This window comes from Salmo trutta, chromosome 17 (genome assembly GCF_901001165.1).
Source record: "Salmo trutta chromosome 17, fSalTru1.1, whole genome shotgun sequence".
NCBI classification, from domain to species: Eukaryota; Metazoa; Chordata; class Actinopteri; order Salmoniformes; family Salmonidae; genus Salmo; species Salmo trutta.
Window position 1 is genome coordinate 47,289,826 of NC_042973.1, and position 19,963 is coordinate 47,309,788.

General features: G+C 46.4%; 1 protein-coding gene across 4 annotated transcripts in view; it reads left to right on the top strand.

Moving 5' to 3' along the window:
• Positions 1-19,963, top strand: part of cttnbp2 (cortactin binding protein 2) — a 71,604-nt gene that overhangs the window by 36,300 nt on the left and 15,341 nt on the right. For 3 of the 4 annotated variants that reach the window (XR_003867461.1, XR_003867462.1, XM_029697082.1), the window contains exons 3-8: positions 7,201-7,428; positions 10,790-12,245; positions 14,427-14,633; positions 15,484-15,583; positions 17,773-17,923; positions 18,818-19,048. Coding sequence is in view for 2 of the 4 variants with exons in the window: in XM_029697082.1 (XP_029552942.1) it covers positions 7,201-7,428; positions 10,790-12,245; positions 14,427-14,633; positions 15,484-15,583; positions 17,773-17,923; positions 18,818-19,048 (2,373 nt within the window). In the remaining 2 variants the exon portion in view is untranslated. Of the gene's footprint in view, positions 1-7,200; positions 7,429-10,360; positions 10,454-10,789; positions 12,246-14,426; positions 14,634-15,483; positions 15,584-17,772; positions 17,924-18,817; positions 19,049-19,963 lie in introns of those variants that run through there. The other variant, XM_029697083.1, reaches the window with a different exon arrangement.

Genomic DNA, 19,963 nt, shown 5'->3' on the forward strand with positions numbered 1-19,963 from the left:
CCATGTAACTAGTCTACTAATTACCCTCAGCTTAACTCATCCTATCTTACAACAGGCGAGCAATAGCGTCAGTGTGTTTAGCCAGGGGTTGGTGTATGGGGCCGTGGTTGGACTATGGTGGGCGATGTTGATCTGGAGCCCCTGTGGCTGAAATGAGGAACATGTGGAGCAGTCGACGTATTGACCTAGCTATCATTGCAGGGGGGGTGGGGGGTTGTTGCACATAGAAATGTAACATGTAGAGATGGTGACGCGATTCTTTATTGTTTATTGCTACGTAACAGACGTCTCTGTTCTACACAATGCATTTCTATCTGCCTCTTGGAGTTTTATCTGGGAGATTAGCAGAGCACCAGACAATAGCTGAGTATCAATATTTGTAAGGGCCTTCCTTACCTTTCAAATTGAAATCCTTTTTTTTTCTATGAGGAATTGTAGAGGAAAAGATAACATGTACATTTATTAAGTCCTTCTAGATTTAGGTAGCCTTTCCCCTCTGCACATATATATACATGTTTTTTTCCCCCCCTGTAGCTGTTAGGGATATTGATTTATGCATGAAGGCCAGATTGACACTGCCTCTAATGTAAAATTCAGATCGTCATGAATACACAATTAATGGGGCTTTGAATAAAATATGATCCTTTTTCTCCTGACCAGCTTTGAGTGCTCTCTTTTTCTCTCTTTCACTCAAACTTTATTTTATTACACCCGCTTCCTTCCGCTGCCACTCTCTTGCTCTCTCGCTGCCACTCTGTCTTGCTCTCTCTCATCCTACGTCTTCTTTCTCCCCTCTTCCCCCTCTCCCACCCTTCCTCCCTCTCTCGCCCTCTCTCGCCCTCTCTTCCCCTCTCCCTCCCTCCCTTCCTCTACCTCCCCCCTCTCTTTCCCTCCCTTCCCCTCTCCTCCCCTCCTCTCTCTCGCACCCCTCCCTCTCTCTCTCCCTCCTCTCCTCCTCCTGACTGTGCTGTTTCTCTGGCTGCGTTCCCTGAACCCTCTCACCTAGCTATGCATGCCTGTAAAGGTCGATGCTAATAATACTGGCTGGGGCCTTAGTATACACACAGCACTGGCAGTAAATATAGTCTGATGTTACTGCAGTCTTACTGGTAAATAAAACACTTTGAATATTGAAATACTCTGTTAGTAGTAGGACTACATGGATACACTCCGAAATAGACTGCCTATACTGTTAATACTTTCAGTACAGTACTGTGCCATACATACATGCATACATGCATGCATACATACATACATACATACATACATACATACATACATGCATGCATACATACATACATACATACATACATACATACATACATACATACATACATACATACATACATACATACATACATACATACAGTTGTCAGAAGTTTACGTACACTTAGGTTGGAGTCATTAAAACTCATTTTTCAACCACTCCACAGAGTTCTTGTTAACAAACTATAGTTTTGACAAGTCGGTTAGGACATCTACTTTGTGCATGACACAAGCAGTTTTTCCAACAATTGTTTACAGACAGATTATTTCACTTATAATTCACTGTATCACAATTCCAGTGGGTCAGATATTTAGTTGACTGTGCCTTTAAACCGCTTGGAAAATTGCAGACAATGATGTGATGGCTTTAGAAGCTTCTGATTGGCTAATTGACATCATTTTAGTCATTTGGAGGTGTACCTGTGGATATATTTCAAGGCCTACCTTCAAACTCAGTGCCTCTTTGCTTGGGAAAATCAAAAGAATTCAGCCAAGACCTCAGAAAAAGAATTGTAGACCTCCAAGTCTGGTTCATCCTTAGGAGCAATTTACAAATGCCTGAAGGTACCACGTTCATCTGTACAAACAATAGTACGCAAGAATAAACACCATGGGACCACGCAGTCATCATACCACTCAGGAAGGAGACGCGTTCTGTCTCCTAGAGATGAACGTACTTTGGTGCGAAAGGTGCAAATCAATCCCAGAACAACAGCAAAGGACCTTGTGAAGATGCTGGAGGAAACCGTTACAAAAGTATCTATATCCACAGTAGAACGAGTCCTATATCAACATAACCTGAAAGCCACTCAGCAAGGAAGAAGCCACTGCTCCAAAACTGCCATAAAAAAGCCAGACTATGGTTTGCAACTGCAAATGGGGACAGAGATTGTACTTTTTGGAGAAATGTCCTCTGGTCTGATGAAACAAAAATAAAACTGTTTGGCCATAATGACCATTGTTATGTTTGGAGGAAAATGGGGGAGGCTTGCAAGCCGAAGAACACCATCCCAACCGTGAAGCACGGGGGTGGCAGCATCATGTTGTGGGGGTGCTTTGCTGCAGGAGGGACTGGGAGGGAGGAAAATGATGTGGATATATTGAAGCAACATCTCAAGACATCAGTCAGGAAGTTAAAGCTTGGTCACAAATGGGTCTGACCCACTGGGAAATGTGATGAAAGAAATAAAAGCTGAAATAAATCATTCTCTCTACGATTATTCTGACATTTCACATTCTTAAAATAAAGTGGTGATCCTAACTGACCTAAGACAGGGAATGTTTACTAGGATTAAATGTCAGGAATTGTGAAAAATCTGAGTTTAAATGTATTTGGCTAAGGTGTATGTAAACTTCTGACTTCAACATACATACATACATACATACATACATGCATACATACATACATACATACATACATACATACATACATACATACATCATGGGGAGTGTTAAACATCTGGCTCTACTAGGAAATACCACAGGCGTGCAGGTATATCCACCCGCAGTCAAAACAACTGACCGTGGACATAATAAAAAACACCTTATCCTTAAGCACACCAGGGAGCAAAACTATTGTCCCCCTGTACAACTTTCCATCAATAAATCTTCCCCGACCGTCAATTCCACTCTAATAATATTTTTCCCTACGCATATTGTTTCCCGGTGTACTATGTACTTACAGTATCGGGGAGGTATTTAAGTATCCTTTCTAAATGACACTACAGCCATGATAACAGCACATTTGTCTTCAGCATTTGTCAAAGGACCTCCGGTAGAGAGTATCAATAGGACCAATGAGGCCTTGAGGGGCTCGGAGACTGAAGGCTGATGAGCTCTCTGAGGATCTAACCGGTGGCTCCACCATCCCTCTCGTCACGTTATACTGGTCCTCTCACGGCACCATAGAGGCGTATTAGTGTAACCCCCCCTGACCTCTTCCTGCTCACCAGGAAATAGATAGCTTTCCATTTCCTGCAGGACTTATTAGAGCGCAGCGCTCTTATTCCAGATTCACACTATAGGGCCGACCCTATGGTGTAGTGTGACTCGGTCTGGTTTTGTGCTCTGTCCGCATCCAAGTGTACCAACCTGCGTGTATATAAAGCTGTGGACCTTGCCCTGTTCCTTAAAGTATACTTATTAACTACTTATTAACCACAGAAAGCATTTATTAAGCACTTATGAATTGTTAATTAACAGTAGAAAGGGTCTGCCACTGGTGAGGTTATCTGCAGGTCATGCGACGCTTACTAGCCTGTGCTGGTCTGGCCACCCTGAGGTAGCCATTTCCTCGTAGAGTAGAATGCCCATGTATTTACCTGCTAACAACTGGCCACATTTATCCTCTTTATACAAACCAGATGAGTAGTCAGAGTAGGGCTGGACGGTATACCATATTTTACGAAAAACCGGTATTGATGCACGGGCCGCTTTGGTTTTTTTACTTCACTTTTTATATGGGTTTTTGAATGTTTTGGTGTGTTAAATGTGATACGCCGCGTGTAAAGTCAATTTTTATAGTTTACTTGTGTCATCTCTCTCCAATGCCGCTACCCACAAAGACCTAGCCCTGCCCCCTGTCTCTCAAAGAGCACATGTTGTTGTTCCTCGACCACGAGATACTTGCGTTCAGTCTCTGCGTGGTTAATGCAGCACATGCAACACTGTTGATGACAACGATGGCGTTGTCACTTTTGCTTCTTAATAGAAGTCCACTAGCGTTTTATAATTACGTTATTAGTTTGTTTCTTACGTCTGAAAGCCACTAGTTGGTGTTAGTGAATTGGGTCTAAATCTTGTTAGACGCTAATTCTAATCGCTAATGCTAATCGCAAGCTAGCTAATAATTGTACTGACTCAGAGCGAACATAACTAGCCACATAGCCTGATAATACCAGTGATGGTGTAGATCTGCACCTGCATGTTTTTTGTTTGACAGTACATTCTAAATCAAAGGCATACGCGAAGCAAGAATATGTGAGCTACATGATGTAGCTAAGAAGGAACAATCAGTGTATAAAAAGATTATAGGGTCCCCTAGGAACACTTGTCAACACTATGGTTTCTACTCTGTCACAATAACTCCCTGGCATTTTAATTTGTTGTCATGTCAAACACTGTATTCAAAGTACCCAATATTATATTCTAACTATAGAATTAGAATACTCATTATATTTCCATGATTCCAACAGTTCATCCAAGTGTTTTGCTCTAAATCACAAGTCAAATCGCAATTGCAAGGTTTGGTTCAAAATAAGGCCTAGATTGTTTGCCCATATCGTGCAGCCCTACGTGGGAATGATCTCAATGAGTGCAGGGAAATGCAGATGTTTATGAAAATGCTGAAACAATTTTTTTAGATAATTTGTCCATATCGCCCAGCCCTAAGTCATTGTCTCCTAATAACCCCATGTTGAGACAGTCTAAACTAGATGGTCGACCGATTAATCGGAATAGCCGATTAATTAGGGCCGATTTCACGTTTTCATAACAATCATAATCGGTATTTTTGGACACCGATTTGCCGTTTAAATTTCTATATAGATATATAGAAATTTAAACTGCAAATCCGAGGGACAGAAGCTATACTGTTACACTGGCAATACTAAAGTGCCTATAAGAACATCCAATAGTCAAAGATATATGAAATACAAATGGTATAGAGAGAAATAGTCTTATAATTCCTATAATAACTACAACCTGGGAATATTGAAGACTCATGTTAAAAGGAACCACCAGCTTTCATATGTTCCCATGTTCTGAGCAAGGAACTTAAACGTTAGCTTTCTTACATGGCACATATTGCACTTTTACTTTCTGCTCCAACACTTTGTTTTTGCATTATTTAAACCAAATTGAATATGTTTCATTATTTATTTGAGGCTAAATTGATTTTATTGATGTATTATATTAAGTTAAAAATAAGTGTTCATTCAGTATTGTTTTAATTGTCATTATTACAAATAAAAATAAAAAAATCGGCTTTTTTTGGTCCTCCAATAATCGGTGTCGCCGTTGAAAAATCATAATTGGTCGACCTCTAGTCTAAACGTCTGTGTGTGTGCGTGAGTGGAGCGTGTGTGCGTGAGTGGAGCGTGTGTGTGAGTGAGGCGGGGGCTGTGTATGGTAGATCCCCTGTAATTAGGGATGAGATTTGTGAAAGCCCAGTGGAGAAGACCAGATGTCTGTGACCTCACTGCACCCTCCACATCTACACTGATTTACACATTAGGGAAAAGATCAGATATGCAAAAGATTTGAATCGGGATGCCTTTGTAAATGCAGCCTCATACACACATATATCTTCAATGTCCCACACCCAACTCTCTCTCGCTTGCTCTCTCTCCCCTCTTTCTTATCCCTCTCTCATCCATACTCTCTCTCTCTCTCACTCTCTCCATTTCTGTGGTATGTTCACAGTTAACGGTCAGAGTAATGGGAGATACCTTTGAATGTTTGGGGATCGCCATCAATCTCTGCCCTGCTCCTACCCTGTGTGTGTGTGTGTGCCCGTGTGCGCATGTGTAGCAAGTCTATGCAGTAGTTTGTTTATGTGTGTTCAAAGTATTCCTATTTAATGCGCGTGTGCATTCTGTGGATTTCATCTCCTTCTTTGGCGAAGCATCGGCCACAAGAACACAGTAGCTAGCCACCCCCCCAGGGACACATTCTGTGTCTGTTCTCTCACCTCTTTGTGTGTCTCTCTCTCTCTCCGTTTCTCACTCCCCTTCTGCTTGATTTCAAGACCAACTGTCATAAATGATTCCTTTTTCCTTGTGCACACACAACTCAATGTCCTGAACATTGAACACTGTGAATGTAGCGCTGTAACATTGTAGAGGTAGCGTAATGTTCAGCCCTAGCCTAGGGGAGATCCCGTTTTCCTCTGAACACTGAAGGAATGTAGGGTTTCGGCTTCTCTCCAGGAATGTACAGTAGTGATTCGTCCTTAAAACTGTCCGCGTTTTTACCATTTTCGTTCCTTAACCGGGGGTTTGGTTTGAAGTGGTTTACGGTCTGTGATCCTTTGGTCACTGGCTTGTGAGCTCAACGATCGCATGGTCAGTTATTACGTGGTCAATGGTGAACACAGTTGCCCGAAGGCCTAGATGATAATAATGGCTACAGTAGCTTAGCGTAGCTGCATTGGCTAACTGACACTTACTCATAGCAGTGCCCCAAATTCACCCACCGGTGCTCTTAAGTCTAATTAAGACTCTTGCCTGATACCAAATCATGCCGGCGCAATGAAAAGTACTTAGGTGCTTGGGAATCTTTCCCCCAGTTATTGTCTGCCCATCGTCTCATCTATCTGCCCGTCTGTGTTACAACCACCCAGGATATTACTAACAGATGAAACACACCATTTCCCCTGCCTCTCATCTCCCCATGTAATCTAACAGACATCATGGCTCCCGTAGCACTGAGTGGTTGGACAGGAGAGCGGAGCTTAGGACTTGGCCCACGCCAGAGAGGGCACAGTGGGCACAGCATGACCGTCTGGACTTGCCTTTCCCACGGCCCGCGGGGCTGGACTGAGCTAAGGCTGGCCAGAGTGCAAGTGAAGGGGCTGAGCCGAGACTGGGTCCCATCAATAACATGTATATGGGTCTAGGGTAGGGGGTGGACAGTTCTTAACTTGTAGAGACCCTGCGTGTGCAGACAATTAGTAACACTTAGGACCACAGACATGCTAATCAATCAACTTGTGTAGTAATCGTCAAACGTGTACCTAGCTAATGCCCTTCGGGCTTTTTAAGAATCAATTGGTTGTACAAATCAAATGGTCATAGACGGAGGAATCACAGAATTCCATCAATCTGGCTCTGTGTATCTCGCTCTCCCTGTCTCTCTCTCTCTCTGTGTGTGTGTGTGTGTGTGTGTTGCTCAGTGACGTACTCAACGTAACCCTCTCTCTCGATCTCTCCGTAGGCGCGGCGGAAGGAGGTGTTCCTCCAGGAGCGCTACGGCCACTTCAGTCTGACCGACCCCTTCCTGGCCCTGCAGAGGGACTTTGACTGTGTCCCCGGGGGGGACAAGGAGCGCCGGCCGGTGGGCTCCAGCCCCATCGCAGTCCTGGAGGCTGTCATGGCCCACTGCAGGAAGATGCAGGAGAGGATGTCCGCTGAGCTGGAAGCTGCCGAGAGCAGGCAAAAGAGGGTAGGGTATGGGAGGCTATGTGTAGACGATACTATACTATGATAACCGTGTGTGTGTGATGCATTTGAAGTTGCTTTGCCATATTTGGTTAATGTCAAGTGTGTGAATGTGTGTGTTGGCGTGTCAGAGAGCAAGTGTGTGTATCTGCTGTACCTCTTACTCTGTCCCTGGACTATGTAGGACTGTCTGTCTGATTTAACTCCACCATGGCCAGATGTGTTCTGTCTCTGTCCTGTTTCGCCCTCCTCTCTGTGTGCTATTCCAGCAGAGGTAGTGGGTGAGGGGTGGAGTGGGTGAGCGTAAGGGCGGGTGTATGGGAGGTTGGCAGGGTGAGTGTGAAGGGGCAGTGTATACTTTTCGATGGTTAGAGAGAATGTTGGTGTGTGTGGAATGGGGCTTGCCTGGGAGGAGACGGGGTGTGGATGTGAGAGAACCGCTTTCCTTGTCCTACTCCTGAACCCTTCCACCAGTCACAGAGCCAGCAGAGACCGAGATTCTCTCCAACCGGGCTTGTGTGGCTGCGGAGACACCTCTGTTAGCCAACACTGTGCTGTGTGCTCCAGATAAGCAGTGAGACACAGCCAGCCAGACAGCCAGCAAGCCAGGCCAAGACTGGATAGCAGCCAGGGGATGATGTGGAGAGAATGGAAGAAGGGGGAAGGTAGAGGTGATTTGAGGAGTATTTAGAGGATCCTGTTCCGTACTAGCTAATTCCGTTGCAAAACGTTTTGCTACGGTGCGCCCTACTCAACATGACCCTGCTGTTTGTGTTTAGCCACTGAGACACAATGAAACCTGCAGCCGCTCCATTTTGACTCAATGTCACTACAGCAGCACAGCATAGAGTCTAAAACACTACAAGCTCTTGGCTCATTTTCCCAATACCCCCCCTCCCTCACCCCCCCCCCCCCCACTCCTGGAATAAACCACCTCCCCCAACCTTCTGCCTTTGTCATGGTGACAGGCCACACGATTGTCTGGATGAAGCTAGCCGTTTCATCTGCCACAAACCAGAACATGACAACAACGTCAACGCCAAATGAATCGTTATCGCCGGTCTGTGAATAATAACGCACTGTAACACAAACAAATTAATGAGAAACAACTTTTTTATCCTATACTATGTTCACGCCGACCCCATACAAAGTCATGTTTCTCTGAGTAAGCTTCTTGAAATGTGAATGGGTTTTAAAGCCAGCTGAAAGGCCCGGTGCCATTGATCCGTATGTAACGCTCTGCTCACCTGCCTGGCAGAGTGTAAGGCTGTGTGTGTGTACTGGCATAATGCATTATGAATGAGTCACTAGGAACAGGGCCGGGTCCAATACATGAGGTGGCATGTCTTGCCAGTGAGGTGCACACATCGAGTGGACAATACAAGTAAATCAAATGGTCCTTTAGGGATAATATAGACTCTACTCTTAACAAGACCCGAATCCTAAATGGGAGAAATTAGTGTTTCCTCGTGGCAACAGATCTCACCGAACTACAGATGGTACAGTTGGAAGTGCTCCGTTTCAGTCGGATGTCATTCTGTTGCTATTCAGCTTCATGCCGTAGGAGCTATTCAGCTTCATAGGAGTGACGTAACAGGGACTCAGTCGATCAGCCCGAGATGTGTGCTCGTTCCAGTGAGGATTACAAGGGGTCGTTTTTGGGGGTGGTGGTGGGGGGGTAGCAGGCAGGCATAGTGGATATCAGCCTCATTGTTTGGGCTCGTTAGAGCAGCGGGGCAGGCAATCGCTCGGAAAGCCCGGCTAAGCCTGTACCCTCGCTGCCAACGCACAGCTAACAATAGCAGCCACGCTCCAGATATAGTCGCCCGGGGTTGACAAGTCATCGAAATTCAATCAGATGTTTGAAACGTTAGATTCCATCGTCCATTCCCCCCCCACCGTGTGAGCGCCATTCTTCCAATAACTGCTCCGTTGTGTGTGTGTGTGTGATATTTTGCATATTGACTGTTTGTGTAAATGAGGTCTTTTGCTTTCTGAATTATGATTAAATCAATATTCTAAAATGGAGGACTGTTATTGCTGAATTCAAATGGGTCTGTTTTGTATTCTGTGGTCTTTTAATGAGAGACACGGAGAGCAGAAATGTTCCTCATTCTTGTTCAGTTTGTTGATCGCTACTATTCACCTTGTCCTTCGAACATACAATGTCAGCTTGCAATTATTGCCAAGTGGCGTTTCCTGAAAGTTTTGTAGCTCTTTGTAGCTCTAGATCATCTTAATTCCGTTGTAGGGGTTGTCGTGTTTTCACGTCTTTTCAGACCAGGTTGGTTAAGGAAATAGTTTCACCAAACGCGAAGGAGCCTAGAGAGCACCTCCACAGTTCAGAAAGTGAGCATATTGATTTCAGTGTGTTGGCGAGCTGGGCGCTCGACTCTGGCCGTGATTTGAGGGAGGCGCTCTCGTGTGTGTGAGTAAGGAGGGAGCAGAGTGTGTGTGTGTGTGAGACGCCGGGCCTACGTGGTTATATGTGACGTGCCGTAGATCATGTGGCGGCGTGAGTGTGACATGATGTACACCGAGCATACAAAACAACACCTACTCGTTCCGTGACAGACCGACCGGGTGAAAGCTATGATCCCTTTATTGAGGTCACTTCAATCCACTTCAATCGGTGTAGATGAACGGGAGGAGACGGGTTAAAGAATGACTTTTTAAGCCTTGAGACGATTGAGACATGGATTGCGTGTGTGCGCCGTTCAGAAGGGGAATGGGCGAGACAGAAGGTTTAAGTGCCTTTGAACGGTGTGTGGTAGTAGGTGCCAGGCGCACCGGTTTGTGTCAACAACTGCAACGCCGCTGGGTTTTTCACACTTAAGTTTCCTTTGTGTATCAAGACTGGTCCACCACCCAAAAGGACATCCATCCAACTTGACACAACTGTGGGAGGCATTGGAGTCAACGTGGGCCAGCATCCCTGTGGAACGCTTTCCACCTTGTAGAGTCCACGCCCTGACGAATGGAGACAGTTCTGAGGGCCAAGGGGGAGGGTGCAACTCAATATTAGGAAGGTGTTCCTCGTGTTTGCTATACTCCGTGTATGTTTTGCAAAGGATATACCAGATGAGGGTAGTAGATATGTGTGCTTGATATCTGTGATGTTTGGTGTAGGTGTGGTCTGACCGGTGTGTATGTTGTTACGCAATTGTGTGAGTGTGTGCAGATAACGTGTGTGTGATTTTGAGTTTCCATGTTTGAGATCATTTGTACAGTTTGTATTTGGGATAGCGGTGTGTTGTTCGGTCTGTGTGTCTGACAATACAGTGTGTGTGTGTGTGTGTGTGTGTGTGTGTTTCTTTTTCTAAACGACATCTCCCTTGACTGGCTTGTGGTCTCTTGTCTCTCAGCTGCAGCTGGAGAAACTGCAACTGCAGAGTCTGGAGCAGGAGCACCGCAAACTAACTGCCCAGCTGAAGGACGAGCGGGAGAAGAACAAGCACATCGTGATGATGCTGGTGCGGGAGTGCAAACAGCTGGCCACCCGCGTGGTGGAGGAGTCGCAGCGCTTCGACGAGATCTCCGCCCGGCTGGACGACGAGGGCCGCTCGGCCGGGCGGCTGCAGGAGGAGCTGACGGCCGAGAGGCAACGCGGACAACAGCTGGAGGCCAAGATGGAGAAGCAACTGTCAGAGCTGGACACAGAGCGTGAGCAGCTGCGCGCCAGGCTGGGCCGAGAGGAGACGGAGAGCCTGAGCCTGCGCCGGCTGGTAGAGCAGCTCAGGACTGAACGGGACGGTAAGGACGGTCAAGATGTTGAAGACGGTAAGGATGATAAAAGGGTCTCGGCCCAACCGGGTGCTGCTGCTGTGGATCCCACCGCTGCCACCAACACGCCACCGCCCAAACCTACGGTCTCTGTTGCCGTGGCCACGGACCCCGTCATATCCCGGACGGCCTCCTGCCAAACAGATCCCGGCCCTCCAGAGGCCGAGGGGCAGAAGAAGCCGAGCCCCCTCACCATCCCTGTCAAACCCACTCCCACCAACTACGCGGGCCTCAGCCTGCCCAAGACGCCCAGCGCAGGCCGGGGGCTGGTCCACAGTAGCTCAGGAGGACTTCCTCAAACGGGGGAGAATGGAGCAGAGGGCCAGACGCCCCACGGGGGACTTCACTCCCCTGCCCCCACTCCAGCGCTGCCCATGGGGGTGAGCCCTCGCGTCCAGGCTGCCCGCTACAAGTTCCAGGAGCAGGACCAAAACGGCACGGCCTCCCACAGCAGCCCGCCGTCCCGCGATCTCTCCCCCACCAACCGCGACAATTTTGCCGCAAAGCAGCAGGCGCGCCACACCGTCACGCAGGTCCTCTCGCGTTTCACCAGCCCCCCAGCAGGGGGCCCCAGCGCCCTCCGTCCCGGCCTGCCCCACTCCACCTCGGAGGGGGGGCCCTTCCCCGGCCGCCTGGGCCACCCCATTGGCCTCAAGTCCCCCACCGTGGCCAGGATCGACCGGGGAAACCCGCCCCCCATCCCGCCCAAAAAGCCGGGCCTCTCCCAGACCCCATCCCCTCCCCACCCACCCATCAAAGTGGTGGGGGACGGCAGCCGCTCCCCCGGGGTGGGGTTAAAACCCGCCACGCCCCAGCTGCCGCCCAAACCCGCCCTGGACCTGGTCCCAGCCCTGACGGCATCTCAGGTGGGTGCCTGCCCCCCCGCGAGGGGGCCGCACCAGGCCGCATGTGCAGAGTGCCCCCCCACCAGCGCTGCCATCACTGTCAGTAGCCCCTCCTCCATAAACCCCTCCTCCTCCGCTAGCGCTCCATCCCGTAGCCCCCGTGCCCCAGGCAGCCCCCTGGCAACAGCATCAGGTAAAGGGGCACCACGCTCCCCCTACCGCTCTCCCCCTACTGCCTCTACCTCTACCTCTCCGCTCCAACTATCTTTCCAATGCTAGGTTAGCCTAGCTTAGCGCAGTGTTCGGGATATAGGGAACCTGCTTTAACCACAGGAGTCCAGAGGCGAACACAACAGAGCAGGGTCAGTCAAGTTTAGCTCTTGTCCCTCCTGGCCCTAAACGATTGCTTGAGACCTGATCTCTCTGTACGCATACTTAATTCTCTTCCCCCTCCTTCAGGAGCCTGTCGTCTCCCTGCTTCTCCATAGACCTATTCTGACACGTTATCCCCTAGCTAGCAGCTGTAAACAGACCAGTGGCAGGCTAATATCACGTGCCTGGATAAAGGGTCAGATGCTAGGCTAGCTTGCTCCGGCTGTAGGAACTAGGAGCGTTGCTCCACTGTTTCTTGAGGCAACGAGGTTTTGAGGTTAGTTTTCCCTGTTCAAAATAGGGTGTGTAGGGTTCCTATGAGTAACCCTCCTCTCTGAAGCTGATGCCAGTGGCTGCTCTCTCCCCTCATCCCCTTCATCGTCCACCAGCATGATACCTGTGACCCTTGACCCTTCTTCCTCTTCATCACTCCACCCTCCCTGCACACTTCCTGTCTGCACATTTCCTGTTTACCCTTCACTAACCCCTCCCACTGACCATTCCATTTCCCTTCCTGTGTCAACTCCAGCACTCCGTTTTGATGTAGCTATTATAGGTATGTTGACAGTGCTACGAATGTTGATGCTGTTCTGCTTAAACGACTACTTCTTGTTTATACTGCAACGTGTTTTATTGTCGCAATTGGTTGAAAAAAGGTTTTCCACGACCGTTTCCCAAGCAATCAAGTAGAGAAGTTGCGTGATGCAAGTCCTGTTTTTTTTGTCTTTTTTTGTTTTTATGTCACTGTGAGAGAAGTGTTTCCAACTACACTGACTGAAACAGACTAGTGATGGTGCTCATTCGTTTTTAGTACAGATTTCGCCGTTTTTCTTTTGACATTTTGCAGTATTTTATTCCCCACATTACTTCATGAAGTGATACATTTGCTTTTTAGGTTAATGGTCCTGTTGTCAGATCACCGAGTCACAGTTTCGCTGAGTTTCAGTCCCAAAGTTTTTTTGTTGTTGTTTGTTTTGTTTATCCAAGTCAAATTTGTCTCAATATGTTGAGGTAATTGTATCATTTCCAAAACACACTTCTATTAAGACTATATTACTATATAGGGACTCCACGGAGGCGAGACAGATTTGAATTTCCGACTCGGAAGACCAAACTAACCGCCCGATTTGTAATATCACCGGTAGTGGTCTCTGTTACCCGTCGTCTTGGAAACGGTTGACTGCTGATATACTTACCCCCCTCCTTCCTCCCCCTCTCCTTTTCAGTCTATCAGACAAGGGTGTGCCCGAAAGGTCTTCAGCTCGCTTTGCTCCACGCTGCCCACTTTTTGAACCCGTTTGTCCTGAGGCGTGTCAAATAACCCACCGCGTCCCTTTTTTGTTGTTGTAGCGCTGTAGCTAACAACGGCCTTCACCTTCCCTTCCACCCCGTCTATAGAGCAGGGTTTTTTAGCATTTTACAGCACGGTAGATTACAGCTGAATAATATGAGGCCTATGCTGTTTAGTTGCAAATTAAAAGTAGGCTATTGGCTTTTCTTTCTTCCTTGTCCTTTACTGAGTTGTGTTCTTGTTTCTTTACCTTTCTTTGCTCACACCACATCCTGCTAAGTAACACTGTTGTTGACATGCTAAACGGTTTGTGCGTGGATGAGGTTGGTGTGTTGATTGACATTAAATACATGTGTGAATGGGGATTGTTGCGGTTGGGCGGATGGATGGATGGATGGATGATTGGGCGGTCACCTGGTTGCGATGACAAAAGTGCCCTCTATTCTACACCTGGGTTCCATGACTTGTCCACCTGTTCTGAAAGGCAACTTAGTCTATGGCGTTGCTTACTAGGTCATCTGTAGCAAAAGGGAACAAACTCTTTAAATCCACTTGGTTATCAATAGACTCATGCTTTCTCTTTTGAGCTGTAACTGGACTGGTCTTTGTGCTGTTGAACTCCCAGCTGTTGTCCCTCCCCCTCTTCTTCCAGCTCCTCTCTATCAACTTCCCTGCCATGTTAAACCTTGTGTCCCCTTTAACTCCCACTAGGCTGGTGTCCCTCCATAGTCCCCTCGCTAACCTGCGGTGGGCCCGTTGCCCTGGACGACGGGCGCCCCCTGCTCCTCCAAGCTGCTTCCCAGGGAAATGTCACTTTATTGTCAATGCTGCTTAACCGAGATCCAACGGATAATATTAGTCACCTTGAAGGCCACCCAACCTCTGCCTTGTTCTCTGCTGCTCAAAACGGACACACAGGTACAGTCATCACCTTTTATTGGTCACATGCGCCGAATACAACAGGTGTAGAATTTACCGTGAAATGCTTACTTACGAGCCCGTTCCCAACAATGGAGAGTTAAAAAGTAAGAAAAATATTTGCAAAATAAAAATAAAAAAGGAAGTAGTTACACAAAATAACAATAACGAGGCTATATACAAGGAGTACCAGTACCGAGTCAATGTGCAGGGGTACGAGGTAGAGGTAATACAGTATGTGCATGTAAGTGGAGGTAACTAGGCAATCAGGATAGGTAATAAACACAAAGCATCAGTGTGTGTGTGTGTGTGTGTGTGTGTGTGTGTGTGTGTGTGTGTGTGTGTGTGTGTGTGTGTGTGTGTGTGTGTGTGTGTGTGTGTGTGTGTGTGTGTCATTGTAGTATGTGTGAGGGTATGGGTAGTCTAGTGAGTGTGCATAGAGTCAGTGCATAGAGTCAGTGCAAAAACATATGATACACACCTGAAGATATTCACATCCATTGATTCATTTTAGTCAATACAGTTATTATAATTGATATGAAGCACAGAATTACTGTAGATAGACAACATGGGAATTGAGGCCTCGAGGGACAGCGATTCCTGCTCACTCAAGTGTGTCAGAGAAAAAGCCCCTGCTGTTCCACTCTTAGGCAATAGACACACACACACACACACACAATACCTATAGCAGCCAAGATTTCCCGTTTGATAGTGTTCTGTCATTCAATGGTTGTTGATCCGTAAACAGTGCTAATGTACAGAGGCACAAGTAAAACCCGTTTTAATTTAAAGGAAAGGACAGAGAACTGAGAAATCAATGGTTATTTCTCTCTCCCACTCTCTCTCTCAGACTGTGTTAAGCTGCTGCTGACTTCAGGGGTGTCTGCTGATGTTTCTGATGAAAACGGATTTACGCCTTTACACTTTGCCGCCGCGTTCGGACACCGCAGGTTGGTGCACAACGCACACAACCCCTATTCTTACATCAACCTGTCTCTAAAAACAGTCACTGCTATATACTGCACCCCCTCAATATCTGCTTCCGTATAGAGCCACTGCCAGTAACTGTTGGCTCAGTATTTGGCACGCATACAAACTGACAAGATATTGTGTCTCATATGTATCACACACAGCAAACTGTCAAATCCTGCGCTAAGCGTTGTCACATGTCATCGTGTTACTGTACATGTTAAATATAGTATCCTCTCAAATATAGCGCCTTCCGTGTTTGGATGGACTTGGAAGCTCAGAGTAAAAGTTGCCTTTACGGCACAGATCTAGGATCAGCTTACCTGCCCCGAATCCATGAAGGGAAATGTACATTTCAACTTCATATTCATCATCACCACCCCAACGTCAACATATGTGAAAAATGGGGCGTTTCTATGTTTTGTTGTAAAAAAAAAAAAAGATAGAGGAAGATGACATCATCAACCAATTAGTAGACAAACCCTACACATAATTGGTTATAATTACAGGATGCACACCGGTGTCATTCGAAACACTTATCTTCCTTACCGCTAAACATAACGCGCAATTTTCACATATGTTGGGATGCTGCTAGAGATGAATATGAAGTTGAACAATTTTGAAATGTGCCTTTAAAACCTCTACGGGATCGGCGTTCCCCCCCGCGGGATGTTTGCGCTAATGTGATTAGCATGAGGTTGTACGTAACAAAACAAAAAATCCCAGGACATAGACATATCTATGGGCAGAAAGCTTACGTTCTTGTTATTCTAACTGCACTGTCCAATTTACAGTAGCTATTACAGTGAAAGAATACCATGCTATTGTTTGAGGAGAGTGCACAATTATGAACTTGAAAATGTATTAATAAACAAATTAGGCACATTTGGGCAGTCTTGATACAACATTTTGAACAGATATGCAATGGTTCATTGCTGCCATCTAGTGACCAAAATCAAAATTTTGCCTGGGCTGTAATAATACGTTATGGCCTTTCTCTTGCATTTCAAAGATGGTAAAAAATATATATATATATATTTTCTTTGTATTATCTTTTACTAGATCTAATGTGTTTTATTCTCCTACATTCATTTCACATTTCCACAAACTTCAAAGTGTTTCCTTTCAGACGGTATCAAGAATATGCATGTCTTTGCTTCAGATCCTGAGCTACAGACAGTTAGTTGGGTATGTCATTTTAGGTGAAAATTGAAGAAGAAAAAAAAGGGTCCAATCCTTTAACAGGTTTTAATTAGGGGTTTCCCACCCCTGGTCTATGGGCAGTTGTAATTCTCTGCTTCTTTGGCGCCCCCCTGTGGACACCTGCAGAGTGGCGCGAGACAGGAGCAGCTGGGGATGCCCTGTCCTTTATGTGAGCCATGCTGCGCTGGGCACACATCCAGCTCTGCCCTATACCATCCTCTGTTGAGTGTAGCGGCATCCTGAGTGAAGTAGCCCATAGCCCTGACCTAGGAATGAACAGTGGTGGCTGGTTGGAGGCGGTAGAGGAGGACGGGATAATTTGAATGGCTGGAAGGGAATAAATGGAACGGTATCAAACATATGGACTCCGTTCCATTTATTCCATTTCATCCATTACAATGAGCCCGTCCTCCTATAACTCCTCCTACCAGCCCCCACTGGAATGCATGTTACCAGTGCTACAGTAAACGTTTTGAGACAGTGGAACACCACTCTGTGTGAGTGACTGTCAGCGTGCCGATCGGCTATCCCCACTATTAATGCTACTGTGATCAGATATTACAACACTGCACATTCACCAACTGGCCAGGGCTAATACGAACACGAACACGCACACACGAACACGCACACACACACTGACCTATGTCTGCAATACAGAAAAAGGGTGACCGTTTGACAGCGTAGAAATGTTTACATAACTTTTAAGTTTCACTACCTCTATGGGGCTGTTTCCCGGACAGAGTTTAATATAAACCAAGACTAATTCAACTTAAATGAATCCATATAAGGAAATGTGTTCTAGACTAGGGAGTCCCAGACTAAAATAAGGACTAACCAGTCTATCTTTGTGAAGCCTAATTATATGAACGATGTGCGCTTGGTGCTGACCTGAGGATGCTTCAAAAACCACGAAACCGCCCCTGTGTGAGTAACCTGACCTCTTCTCGTGTGTCTGTCCCATGTCCAGGTGTGTAGAGGCCCTGGTGGCTGGTGGGGCTGATGTGGATCATGGGGCTGTGGGTGGACAGACCCCTCTGTTCGTGGCCAGCGGAGCTGGCAGGCTGGACTGTACCAGAGCCCTGCTCAACGCCGGGGCAGACCGCTCACGATCCACCACCGTAAGTCCCCAACTGGCGCCAGATGTCCTCAACCGTGCCTCATTGTCCTCCCCTGTCCTACATTTCTCCTATTTCCAGATGGTCCTCAACTGGCCCTTATTGTCACACTCAGGACTGAGATCATTTGCCATTTTTTTCCCCAGTCAATCAAGATCACAGAAAGCTAATTGGGTTTTAATGTCTGAAAGGCGAGTCGTGGCGTGCAGTCAGTCCCTAGAACACACACGTTTCAGAACACCAAGGGAATTCACTTTTCACGTTGCATCACAACACATGGAGCTTCACAACATGGCGTAGGAGCAGAAAGCAAGAGATCAGAGCCTTTTAGTCTGTGATAATTTTTTAAAATATATTTTTAAATTTAACCTTTATTTAACTAGGCAAGTCAGTTAAGAACACTTTCTTATCTACAATGACAGCCTAGGAACAGTGGGTTAACTGCCTTGTTCAGGGGCGGAACGACAGATTTTTACCTTGTCAGCTCGGGGATTCGATCCAGCAACCGGTTACTAGCCCAACGCTCTACCTGCCGATTAGTGTTTCACTTATAGATTTCCTGTATCTCTAAAGCAACCATATGGGATATGACTAATTACTCACGGTATTGTTGTTGCCAGTTATTCATGAATGTGTTTTGCTTAGTTATTTATTTAGACAGCTATGTCTAAATGTCTTGGTGACGCCCCTCTGTGCCACCACGTTGTCCCTAGGGCAACTGCATACAAATGCAGCTCCGCCGGGCTATTTTGGTCAACATCGCATTTGCAGAAATCATATTAACCTATATTTCACAGAAAGTATTTCCAATGCTGTGTGCATTTTAAATTGGAACAGCTTGGAGGGTATGCAGGTGTCTTATGTCTTTGTGTGTGTGTGTGTGTGTGTGATCCACAGGACAGCTGCACGGCTCTCCACGCAGCGGTTAGCTCGGGACATGTGGACACTCTGCGTCTTCTCCTCTGCCACCCTCCCCCTGACCCCACGCGCCATGACCCTGACCACAACCATAGCCCTGACCATAGCCCTGGTCCCGCCATGGTCCCGATCCTATCCAGCACCTTGCTGAACCAGGCAAACTGTGAGGGCTGGACCGCTGCTCACATCGCTGCTGCCAGGGGCTTCAAGGTACTGGGACATGACTCACGTACTGTAAGCCCACAGCAATGTAGACCTACTGTACGTATGCACATAGACACGTTGAACATATTTTTCAGTTTGTTAATTGGAGACAAACAAAAATGCACATGCTTACACATATAGTAGCTGTGCAGAACCCCCCCCACACACACACACATACACGCATACATACAGTTCTGCTAAATGTAACTGCTGCATTATGGATACTTAACACTTTCTGAATAAAAAATAAATAAATCCCCATCAAATATTGACTAAATTATAGCACGTGAACAATTGTATAGTGACGGACAAAAAGTCAATGTAATCCACCGGTTTGGGTGGGAAATACCGTTTTCAACTTTGTCAAATATGAAAAAAATCTGATTTGAAACGACCCATGCTAACATTTTCCAACCATATACGGCCTATGTGTTTTTAAAATTATATTGATAGAATAATAGTGTTTGAAAATAACTCATTTACAAATACACTTGCATGAAATGACCCTCTATCAAACCAGCGTCTTTCAAAGGTACCGCCCCCTCACAATCCCCCTCCTAAGCTCCTGTAATTTTCACCATGGATTTCATGATTGTTTTTGTAAAATCCTCTTGCATATTCAACATTAGTTGGAGACTACGTTTAAGAAAATGATACCCCCCGTTTTATAATCTAAACACGGTTCTCTAGAATTGACCAATGCACAAATGGTTTACATTGTGTCCAAGATCAAAAGCCCCGGCGGCTTCCATTGTAGTGAGTTACTTTGTGAACATTTCAAATGAATAAAATCGGGAACTTTTTTTAAACTGTACAAAAAAAAGGAACACTCACCTGTGCAAAGAACGCTTTCTCCTCAGTCTTGTGGTATAAATATTGTCTTTATGCGTTTAATCCCCATCCAAGGGTCGGTGTTGTAAA